The sequence below is a fragment of the Embiotoca jacksoni genome, unplaced genomic scaffold (genome assembly GCF_022577435.1).
Source record: "Embiotoca jacksoni isolate LCO1_2020_lvr unplaced genomic scaffold, fEmbJac1.0.p SCAF_11, whole genome shotgun sequence".
In the NCBI taxonomy this organism is placed as follows: Eukaryota; Metazoa; Chordata; class Actinopteri; family Embiotocidae; genus Embiotoca; species Embiotoca jacksoni.
Window position 1 is genome coordinate 1,808,120 of NW_027185241.1, and position 12,733 is coordinate 1,820,852.

Consider the following 12,733-nt stretch of genomic DNA (forward strand, 5'->3'; position numbering starts at 1 on the left):
CTAATTTGGATTTGAAATGTGGGAGCCAGTCGAAAAAACCTGGATGGCGGCGATGCTAACAGTCATCTGCCCAGTGACAATGATGCCTGTTTATTAGCAGTGTATCATTAGATTAGCGTCTGAGCGGGACACACCACTGGGCAACAGTGTCGTTGGCTCCTTGGCACACAGCGTCCCGGCGGCCTTGCCAATCAGGCTCACGGCCCAAGTAAATCTGGGCCGTCTACGAAGGCAATCTTTGCCACGAATGTAGAATACTCATTAACAGAGGAAACCAGCAGCAAACACTGTCAGCAACATTGCATGGTGCTGGTGAAGCAGAACACCTACAAGGTTCGACAGCAATGTACCCAGTGAGTCATTACCCTCATTAATTAATTTTTCTTTTCTGCTGTGGCTCCCTCAGCACAATAATTACATTATGTCAAACAATTAAAATGGTAATTTTCTTCCAGTATAATGCATATTTTACCAGTTGCCGGTGTACTGTATTTCTTTTAAAGTGATCTACCTTTTTTCTAAAAGTTAGGACAAACATTAATAGTAGATTTACGCCCATTTTTCCTCATTGGAGAAGCTTCTTGTATGCCTGAAATGTTTTTTTTTAAGTAAGCAGTGTGTTGTTTGTGGTGTAAAGTTGCAGCATATGTTTGTTTTTATTCTTGATAAATTGTTCTTCAGAGATTCTCTTCCATCACCTTCCAGTGCGGGAGGCTGAGAAGAGCAAGATCGAAATTGCAGGCAGGGTTGCATCTTGATAGAAGTGGTTGTGAGGGCTACTGTGCTTCAACTGGCGGCCCTGTGCTGTCTCCTAATTAGGTCCTCAGCTTGAGCACTGTGAACACAGACGAGAGGGAAAATAGTAAAAGCAGGTGTTATTCATTTTACCAGATTTCTTTGTCATGCTTTCAGGAGAGCAGTTATGTTTGCTGAGCCGTGTGTTAACGTGCCTCCAGGAGCAGCAGCACAGTTAAATTAAACTGCGTGCTGCAGCTTTTAGTGTCTTAGTGGGAAATTATTTCTTTGTAGACGGATGTAGGAATTCCTTATCCTTAGTATTCATCTATCATTTATTTTAAGAAAGTAAACCTGTTTTAAAAGCCTAAAACTGTAGTAAACTGCATTGACCTGAGAAAAAAAACGATTTAATCACAATCAGATTTGACAGTTAAAATGTCCAAGCAGCTACAGTTTAAAAGAAACCGAATGATTCATGTTGACATTTCCCAAAATTGAGTTTTACGGTGAATTGGATTTTTTTTTTCCATCAGAAATCTCACTTTTTCAGCCGGGCAAAAATCGGTTTCACCAAAAAGAAAACCATCTTAGTGATCACTGAAATAGGACTGAATTTTTTTTTTTTTTTTTTTTTTTTTTTTTTTATTCATTTTTGGTCAGAATTTAATTGCAATTGTGCAAAGAACGGGGGATTTTACAATATTTGACACCAACCGGTGTGGGTAAATGTTCATCATTTTGTGTTTTAATGAGATACTAGACTTGGATATTGAATAAAAACAGGACATAATCTTCTGATTTGCACACATTAAACTGTTAAGCTTAGAAAAAGGCCAATAGGTTCACTATTTTTTAAGTCATGTGCCCAGATGAATATAGAAGTAGATTGTGTTTGCTGTCAAAACATCTGTTCCAAAATTAATTTAAATGAGAGTAATGGGAGACTAAATGAACAGTCATCATTCTGTGTAAAAATACATTGAAAAGACTTTCAGGAGAATACAGAGATGGCAGGCTTGATATTGAAGGTACGTTAGGGAAATATTTCACAAAGATGAGTATGAACAAGAGGAATGATTACCACCATACACTACATAAAAACAGACACAGCCTACGGGTCTGAAAAATGAAGCTGATGCCTTGAAGTGTAATTCCACTGAGGAACACTAGGGGCTGGCTTCGAAAACCTCTGGCTCCAATAGACTTCCATACAAAAAGCATAGAGTTCTGTCATGAAATACAAAGTCAATACATTTTTCCCTCGAGTCATTATGGTGTCATTTACTAAATGCACTTCTTCTGATCAGTGTTGTTTGTGGTCCTTCTAAAAATGATTTCATAATTAATTAGATATGAGGCCTCAAAGAGAGGTATGTTTGGGGGTGTGCCTGGTTTGATTGACATGCTTGGAGCCTAGTCAGGTTTCCAATGTAGGTGGGCGGGCAAAGGAGTCTCAGTTAGATGGTAACAGCCATTACAGCCAGACTTGAGGCTTTGAAACTGCAGTTTACAAACCAATGATGTAACAGTGGGATGCCACTTGGTAAAAGCAAGGAAAATCTGTTTCAGTGTTCATATGGGGACCTGACTATTGTTTCAAGGCAGGTTTACCATTTTTAAGATCAAAACAGTTTTTCAGTGAGCTTCAGTCAGAGTGAAATCCAATCTGCTGTACAGTTATTCAACTTCATCATCTGTACAACAAATGCAGCCTCTCAGAGGACTGTGACATTGCTTTTAATCTTTTATCCTGATATCTTTCTTATGATGTGATGACTGAATCAGTTTATGTCAGTGTGAGTTTTATTGTTTAGTGTGCATTCTCAGAGCCTTAGGGTTTGCTTTTTTAGTTGATTTAATAGAGTCAAATCGGAACAGTTTCACTGAAACAATGTTGTTCCTGAAAAATGCATTAGATTAAAATGTAAAAATCAACAAAAGCCGCTTGAGCAGTAATTGTCCCTGCAGGCTTGTTTCGTATCTAAATGTACTTCAGATATAAAAAGCTTGCTGAGTGATTTATCGAGCCTGCACTGGGAGGTAAAAATCTGATTGCCAAAACCTTTGTCAGCGATACTTGTCTTCACTCACTATACCTTTTGCCTGTCTCGCTGAGAGCCAGGATCACTGGTGATAAATAGTCACTCCTTCCCTAATCACTGCCATCGTAGTGCCATTACTGAATGGGCCACTCATTTCGGGGTTGGCAAGACAGCTCAGCTCGGCCGCCCTGCCAGAGGCGTCGGTGCTTTGTCTCAGGAAATGTCACGGGTGTGCAGACTTCACAGTTGAAGCCAGCTCCCTGGTTGTGCAACAACCCTTCTGTTATTACCTGAATCATAGCGCACTGTAAAACATGACAAGGACAACGCTTTTTAAAAAGGAAAGAAAAAAACTGTTTAACATTTGGACAATGTTCTTCTTCAAATGCTTGACAGGAATTACACTGACACATCTTTCATGTGTGTACCGCAAATGTGAAGCTAGAGCCGGCAGCTGGTTAGCTTAAATTCAAATAAAGACAGGAAAAGCTGGCTCCGTTTTAAGATAACAAAATCTGCCTACCAGCACCTCTAAAGCTTTGTAATCTACACACTATGTTAAGTTTGTTCATCAAAAAAAAAAAAAAAAAATCAAAGTGTATAAACAGTGGCTAAGCTCCGCTACCGCTTCATATTTACTGTAAAAACTTGATATTTATCTTTTAATCAAACAGTGTAGAACTATTCCTTTAAAGTAGACAACATGGAATATATGTTCGTTGCCAATATGGCGACATGAAGATATCTTTTGTAATCAAATTAATGGACGAACGAATTTCATGACTTCATGCCAATTATTGATTTATGACAAGCATCGTAAGATGAAATGGGTGTAAGTATATAAATATTCTAAATAGAAGATATATGTGGAGATAAATGAAAGCATTGAACTGATACCAGTGGCTCCACATCCCGACCCTCCTCATCAGAGTGGAGCAAATAGCCCTTTCTGGAACCCAATTACAGTTTCCTTATCATCCACACTTGAGATAGCAATTTCTTTCTCAATGGGCCTCCAAGTCAATGAGTACCAGCCTGCTTTAACCTTCAGCTAGCACAAGAGGCAATAATTACAGTGACATATTAAGAGACATGTTGTGGTACATCTTACTTCATTTTTCATTTAGAAAAGGATGTAGACCAAATATACACGTGGCGACACAATAGAAAAATGCCTTCTTTGTAAATGCTGCATGAGAATCAAGCGGACACCAACAAGTGACGTCACCCATTGGTTTGTGAACACCTGTTATTAAACCTTGGGTTCGGATTTTAGCCGGCGACATCTTGCTCGTTCTGTGCGGTTTGGAGCCAGAAGTGACCATATTTTTGACGCGCTGGGGGGGGGAGCCAAAGATCTGACTCGATTTGATTGGAACCCTGGCAATACTACGTCCCGCCCACCGATAGCTGTAACCTGAATGCACTACGGGCCTGTCAATCAAACAGACACGCCCCCCCCAAAAACACATCTTTTTCAGGCTTATTGTCTTCCACCAGAAAAGTAATAACAAGGACTGACTTTAACTAGCAAAACCGAAATAACCGAAATTGTATTCACGAGTTTCAACTTCTTCCATTAGCTGTTTGGCATTAATAAATTAATTTGAGCACTTCCTGGTCTTGTTCTCCCTGCAGGTGAGGTACATGTAGGTCAGAGCCACTAATTAATAATTTACAGTATTAGTTACCTGTCCAATAATAAATAAGAAAACTTGAAATTGTCTCATAGAGTTATATTTAGTTCCAAAAGCTAAATGACAAAAATATAAGGAGAAAAAAAAAAAAGACATTTTAAAATGATGCAGCAGAAGACACTTGAATTAAATTCAAGTTGAACCAGTAAACTTGCTCTCCATTAATCGATACCGCCCTGCAGTTGTAAGAGACTCTGAGACAAAAGAGGAAACAAAACACTGGGGAACATGATTACATGGCTTTAACTTTCTAACCTGACTTTTTGAAGCTGGCCTCGCTCTGGTCGCTGATTTCTTCGGGGAGGGAATCTCTATTACAGCAAGCGTACAAGGAGACGGAGGGGAGCATGCGAGCCTGGCGGTTAGAGAGAGACTTCCTCATAAGCAGGAGCTCACCGGTCATATTCCCACAGTGACTAATGTGTCCATCACACACCAGACAAACCAGAAAACCCTCGAGCGAGATCACATTTTGTTATTTTAAATCACTCAAAGGGACAAAATCAAAGTGTAAAATTATTAATGAATTAGACTGAGTATTTGTGCCAATATTGACACTTTGATGTTAGTTAATGCTGAACTCTCCCGACTGTATTGGCTTGTTATCATCCTTGTATTATGGAGTCAAAGACTCACAAATACAATGTAATTTTCTAATGAAGGATAATAAGGTTAATCATTCAGTCAGTCAGCGGAGGTTTTGTGTCATCTCCTAGCAACCACATCTGCTGTTGTCATGGGGGATCGACTGCAAAACTGCCTTTGCGTAGAAACAAACTGAAGCTTTTATTCTGTAAGATTGTAGATAAACATGTTTTTTTTTTATGTTTTGTAACTTAAGTGATTTGTCACGTAAAGTCTGAGATCGTATTTGACGAGAGTGCTAAAAGTTGGAACTTTGGGGGTGGAGACATGATGTGATGGCCCTGCCACCCGCCTTGACCTTAATACCAAGCTAAATGTACAAACAATCTATGTGGGGAAAAGCCATTGATGTGTAGCTCGATGGACAACTGGCAATTTGTAGTTATTTTTTTATGGCGAAAACGATAGCGTACAGCAAACAGTAAGTTAGTCAAAGAAGACTGAGGCGGTTGTGCTACGTAATTTCACGAGGGTGCAAACAGTACTAACATCTTCAAATACACATGAAAGTTGGTGCCTGATGCATGTGCAAAGTTTTGTGAGGTTTGGAGCATCGTTTGACCTTAAACATCAACTTACTGTGTCACGGCGAAACATCAAACTTAGCCGCATCGCCCTCGCTATGCTATATACAAAATTGAATTTTGGGTCACTTTTTGGGTGACATGCTATAGTATGACTTTATTTTTTTTTAATCACTTTTTGGAGTATGACCTTTTTCTGAACTGACATGCATGCCTCAAGTGGGGATCAAACCCAGTTACTTCTGTGAGGTAACTGCTCTAACTCTAATCTAATAATATTTGTGGACGCTGGAGTTATAGGTTGCAGTGAGCCAAATATTTGCCACAATGCAGACTGTCTCCAGCAAGAAGGTTTGGGGTTCGAGCCCCTCCTTTGTCATGACTTAAAAAAAAATAAAAAAAAAATTATACTATAGCATGTCCAAAAAAAAGTCATACTATAGCAAAAAAATTTAAAAAAACTTTTTGGATGACATGCTATATTATGACTTTTGGTTCACTTTTTGGCCGCCATGCCATGGGCACACCGATCGACGAAAACTAATTATTTTGATAAATTTAATGTTCAGAGTGCACAGAGTAAATTTCAAGTCGGTCCGACAAAGTCTGTATGAGGAGTTCGTTAAAGTACAACGTGTGAATCGCCAAAAATGGCGACTATATTCAAAATGGCGGACTTCCTGTTGAGTTGACGTAATGGTGCTGTTGGAACTTTTTTGTACGTCTAGGTGTGATACACATGTCCATCGAATTTCGTGCATGTAGGTAAATGGAGCCGCCGGGGCCCTAATGACTGACAGCTGTTGAACACAGTTGAGACAATCTTGTTCAAAAAGTTTCTTCTAGGCCTTGTGTAAATCCACAGACTGTAATATAACAGCTTTTCAATCAGAACACCAGCATGCAGCAGCATTTCTTATACGAAATGTGTCTGTTCTGTTCTCTCCACAGGTAGTGTTCAAAGGTATAATTTTTCATCAGCACATTTCAGAGGTGTTTGTGCATTATCATTTTTTTTCCAACTGTGTGATGTATACAGAACAAAATTCTTAATTATGTGTCATTAAATCAGCAGTTGTTCTGCATTAACCTGTTACTTTAATCAACTTTATGGAACTCCGAAACTAACCGGTTCTTATCAGGAAAACAGCCAATAAAAAGAGATGTCAGAGGAAATACTGGAGCAAATCGGCCCACCTGCAAGTGCTAAATATTATTCACATCATGCATCTCAGCGATTTTACAGTTTACCGCGTGTGAAATATTTATCTACACATCTTGACTTGTATACCCGGCAGACCTCAAAGGACAATTCAACTTCCGATAGAGTAAGAAAAATAATCCACGATGTCTCATTGTTATGTGTATTCTATTTTTAGTCTATAAATACCACTGTGTTGCTTCACTTCTGACTGAGGCCTTGGCTGAATATGACATTTGATCTCTCTCTCTCTCTCTCTCTCTCTCTCTCTCTTGGTTCAACAGAACGGCGAGGCATCTCTCTTTGAGGTGAACATCCGTTACGTCGGCGGGTTGCTGTCGGCGTACTACCTGACAGGGGAGGAGGTAAGATTAATAGATGTCTGTTATCCCTCTACTCTAGTGAGATTCCTCCTTTATCTCCAACTGGCACCTCTTTGAATGATGAACAGGCTGCCCCTGCGTGTGACAGCGGTGTGTTGGTGTGTATTAATGTATTAATGTGTATTAATGTGTCACCACAGTGCCCCCATACAGTTATCTCCTTCCATTAAAAGCAATTTAAGGTTGTGGGTTTTTTCAACCGAAACAATATTGTCTATCTAAAAACTACGAGGCTGATTGTTTTGGATTTTTACAAATTTTAACCAAATTTAAGCAACTTTTTAAAAAAAAGTGTCAACATATGTCCATAAGTTGTGTCACAGTAATCAAGGACCTGGTGTGACAACAAAATGAGCGGTCCTAAAAATATTTACATGAACAATTGAAGTAAAGACATGGAATATCTGGTTTTAACAGTTCATTTTCTAGATATTTTCCTGCTATGAAAACATAGAAAATTCAAAGAAATCATAAAAATTAAGTCGTACTTCAGAGTTAGACTTTATTAATCCCACAGTGGGGAAATTTAGTCGTCACGGCAGCACAGAAACACAAAAAAGGTGCAGACAATATGAAAACATTTACAAATACGTATACATAAAATAAGATAGATAAAAATAATTATTTTAGAAAAAAAATAAGATCAGTAATAAGAAAAATAAGAGCAATGAATAAATACACACACACACACATACAACCTTCTTTTTATTACTGTATATACATGTGTCTAATAATGAGGAGGTGCCAGATGTTAGAAAATGTATGGTATGTAAGAAACTTACTTTGTATGATGACTGCCCTTGCACATAGCAGCCTGTCACAGAGCCTTGAAGTCTGGGAAGCTGTTTATCCTCTATTTAAGGAGGCGTTATACACCTCATGATAAATCCCAAGTTGTCTTATTCCCATGTGTTATCTCAGCTGGCTATCTCACTGCCAAACCAGGTCAGTGTTGGAGTGTTTGTGAAGCCTCCATTTTTTTTTTTAGACAGGACCTCTGTAGTGCGAGCACTGAAGCTGACAATAAGCTAGCTGTTGACGGCCAGTGAATACTTCCTAAATGTTGGTTGGCTGCTGATAATTTTCTGTCTCTGCATGTATTAAATACAGAAGAGGTGACGTGTGGGTGCGACGGCTCTGAAGTTGTTTATATTGAAACTGTGCTGAGTAATGAAAGTAATAAAACACCTTTCGTTTGCTGCTGCGTAAGCAGTAAAGTAATGCTGTTCAAGTAACTTGTAGAGAGGGATGTAGTGATTACCTCATTGCATTACCAGATCCATTGCAGGACTCCCCCTTTTTATATAAGTGGGTTTTTGGAGTATTGTGCACGTCATTCACTCCATTTGTAAAAAGATTTTTTTCGGAAACTTAACCTGAACATACTCAGCCCTATGTAAATGCTGTGTTCATTGCATTTTCATTGCAGTATAAAGATGGTGCACAGAGGTGAGAGAGGAAAGATTAAATGAGTCGGTCAAATTTAGAAGGCTAAAGTGAATCAGTATTGTTTTCCTCTGCTGGAGAACCTCAGTTGTGTCCTTGAAGAAGCCACAGTTGCTCCAGTGAAGCCGCTCGGTTGCTCCGTGTTAAAGCCCGTGGTTATGATGGACAGCGTCCAGGTGTGAAGCGGTGAAACTTGACGAGTGTGACGTTCGGCCTTGCCAGAAGAGAAGTATGAACGCTCTGTAAACCTTGGCTGGATAAATAAAGGTTTGAAAATTGCCTGTGACAACCACACAGCACAAATGGTCCAGTTCATTATCAGTATATTGTGAAGTCACTGGAGGTCAATGTGTCACCATAATGAGCATCTGCCTGTAGCAGCCTCCTGGAGCGTGCACACGCACACGCACACACACGCACACGCACACACACACACACACACACACACACACACGCACACACGCACACACACACGCACACACTCTGCAGCTGTACAGTTTTGGACGCCAGTCAGTGGAAGAGGCTGAAATCTGTGCTGAAGCAGAATTAATGGAAACAGGATCCAGTGACATATGAACACTCAGTCGCTTTAATGGACATTGATTTGCAGGCCGGGCGAGCTGAGGGAAGAGCAGCATAAAATTATCCACCACTGCTGGATGAGTGAAATATGAATACATTACTGGAGCAGAATATATTGTCGAATCCATTATTCCACATTTGCCTGCCATTAACGCCATGCAGAAAATATTCTTCTTCTCTCTTTACTGGTCCACGGAAACTTCTATATACGTCATCGATAATGATATTTCCTAAGATAAGTGCGCACGAGGGTGCAAAGAAAGAACAGTGTGTTCTCCATGAAGTTTGAGTTTAGTTGTTTAGGTGAAGAAAATCTGTAACACAAACACCTCACTGCTACCTTTTACATCTTATTATCGTCCTTTTTTAACCTCAGTCGATGTAATTAGAGTCGTTATCCATCTCTGCTGCCCCTAAGTTTAGTTCAAACGACTGCAATCCTTCCTCCACATGCTTTTTGTTTAGCGTTTCTCACTGTTTACAGTCCACCATCTTTCTCACGAGATGGAGCACACCGTCCCAGTTTGCTGACGGATGTATCAATACCCTTTATCTCGGCGTAGATATCCATCACATGACTTGCTTGTGTGCTTTCCGTGAAGGGTCTCAGAGAGTGAGATTTATAGCTACCTCTCCCCCCACCTCATCTAAAGTCCCCCATTAAAGGCTTTTCCTCGGAGTCTGCTGTTTCATTCGAATGATAAAACCAACAGATTGAAGGTCTGTCACTGACTCAAATCAGCTGAAATACAGTGTGGGAGAATATTACGAGATTGTGGGTCCAGTTTGACCAGAGGACACCGGGCAGCTGGTGCCACTGTAAATGATTGCCGGAGAGGAGGTGATGATTATGGCTCCTTGCGGGACACAGTTTGCTGGAGAAGTGCTTGGAGCAGAACAGGAGCAACACCTGACCATTAATAACCTACTGTTGTTTTGACCGGGTGGGACGTACTGTTTATGTGTATCTTTTCCTTGGCGCCCCAAAGGGCTCATGGTTGGTCTTTATGGAAGCAGTCTCCTGCATTAAATGACTCGTTCAAATGGGTCCGTCCGCCGCCTCCCCTCTCTTTCATCGTTCACCATCAAACAGTCCCTGGCCAGGCCACATGGCTTTAAAAGAAGTGTCAATTACTGCGGTGTTAGATGTGTGTGTCCCGCTGTGGTGTGTCTACCTATACGTCCAATTGTCTATAAGTTAGGGATGAAAAATTATTTTCATTACTGAATTCTCTTGATGTAATTTTGAATTAATAAAACGTCAGACATCAGTTAAAAATACCCATCACAATTCCTGAAACTTTGCCTGAAATCACCGCTTTGTTCACTTATTCACTCTCAATCAATAAATGTTCACTCAGTTGTGAGCAGTATGTTGAGACTTTTGACACTTGCTAATAATTGTCATTTTGTGAATTCAATGCTGATGTGACCGGGGCCTTAATAAGGGTTGGCATCATTCAAAAAGTTTTGATACCGGATCCAAAACCTTAACTTCAATACAAATTTTATAAAATCCATTTGAACAAAAAGAAAATGATATTACGCATTATAGTACCAGTCTTTAGTTTTCATGCAGTTTAGAGGGGGTGAGTGTAAATTGGGTTATTTACTGCAGCGACAGTTAACAGTTGTCCCCTAAATGCCTCACGCAAGTTATTGTAAGAAAATACAATTTACCGATTTCCTTCTCATGTCTGTCATTTTTTGCGAAGAGATGCTTCCGGATTCTTCACACAACTTAGACAAATATGTGACCAAAAACGTTTTTTAAAAATGAAATCCTGAGAGATTTACCTAAACTAAAAGTGATTTTATCTGCATAAACGGGCTGCCAGAGTAAAGACTACGAATGCTAAATGCTGTTGCTCACTGATGGTGACGAGATTTGCTCTGGCAGAAACATTCTTGCAGAATAGTAGATCATACCGCAAAAATTTGGTCAGTGACGTTAAAGTATCAAAGTTTGGTACCGAGGTCTCGCATTGACTCTTGTTTATAGTATGTCATCTTTTTCTGACGGTAATCACAATCATTGAATTTGTACTGTATTCACAGTATATCAACTCTTTGAAGTAAAAGCCACAAAGACCGACTGCTGTCCTCATTCTTGATTGGAAATCTTTTTAAACACCAGCTGCAGTTTACCTACACACACACAGAGGTCAGAAGAAGAATCCAGATTGCTTGTATTATCTGAAGAACTCCAAGAAGAAAACAAAATTGTCTATGTAGAACAAGACAAATCCTCAGATTTGCAGAATGTGAATGCAGCAAATGTTTTGCAATCTTGATCCATAAATTACGTTAAATATTGAATGGATTATTAAACAGTTGTCAGTTATTTTTCTGTTGCATTACTAATTTATTATTTCCTTTTCTCAGATATTATAATATACTATGCATTTCACCCTGAACACCTCCCTGTGGGTTATCAACATCTCTGTTCCAGTCTGTTTGTATAGTTTGTTGTTTGTCTCCATGCATACAAGTTAATTTGCATGCGTGTCTCTTTAGGTGCTTGTGCATATTGAATGCACCTCTATATAAGCATGTGTGTGTGTTTGTACATCTACCCGACCTCAATTCTCCACAGCCTGCGCGCACCGCACACCTGCTTGCGGTCGTCTATACGTGCCGTGTTTTTTATTTATCTGTGTCCATTTATATGCATGTAAACGTGTGCGGGGATGAGACTCTGTTGCCTCATCGCCTTCCCTTTGCAAGAACAGAAAAGAGGGAGGGGGGGGGGGGAGAAAAGATGCAGGGGGAAAGGAAATGAATTCAATCAGCCTTGTGTGAAAATTGCCCGTGGGCTGAGCTGAAACAGCAGGGAGTGAGGGAGGAAGCAGCCGGCAGAGAAGAAAGACTTGTGTTCATATGCTCATCAGGAAGGGGAAATAGGAGACGGAGAAATAGAGTAAGAGTGATCAGGAGAGGTGTGGAAGACGCAAGAAGTGTGTTCATATGCTGATCAGCAACTGTGAGAGTGCAGGAGAGGGTGATGCTCCACGCATCACCCTCTCCTGCACTCTCACAGTTGCAGAGTTAGAGAGACAGAAAGAACTGGAGGATGTCATAAGAAGTAGTCGTAGGGAGGCGTTGAGTCCTTCTCGTGGTGCAAAGAAAATAAATGTATCCTCCATTTTATTCACGATCTAATCAGTGTGACAATGCAGGAATACTTTTCTATGCGTTTGCAAAGGAAATATTGAATGTTTTGTTACACAAACAAAATATGTTTGGGCATCAGATAAAACCTCTACAAACTACCTTCACTGAAACACTGTTCTTTATTAGAAATAAATTTGATTTCCATGGTAAAAAATGCAAAGCCACATGTACTAGTTAAAGGCTAATTGACTTAATTTGATCATTAAACACACTGTAAACTGGAAGAACCTGCAGCTCAGTAATAAACAATTTTATTGATACGTTTTGCTGTGGCTACCTGAAAAGACAAAAGTCATAAATT

At 39.8% G+C, this 12,733-nt stretch overlaps 1 protein-coding gene across 1 annotated transcript in view; it reads left to right on the top strand.

Annotated features, from left to right (window-relative positions):
* The window catches only part of LOC138193581 (mannosyl-oligosaccharide 1,2-alpha-mannosidase IA), a 187,666-nt gene that overhangs the window by 121,202 nt on the left and 53,731 nt on the right, over nucleotides 1–12,733 (top strand). The window contains exon 4 of the mRNA XM_069141711.1: nucleotides 7,132–7,212. Within this exon, the coding sequence (XP_068997812.1) occupies nucleotides 7,132–7,212 (81 nt within the window). The remainder of the gene's footprint in view (nucleotides 1–7,131; nucleotides 7,213–12,733) is intronic.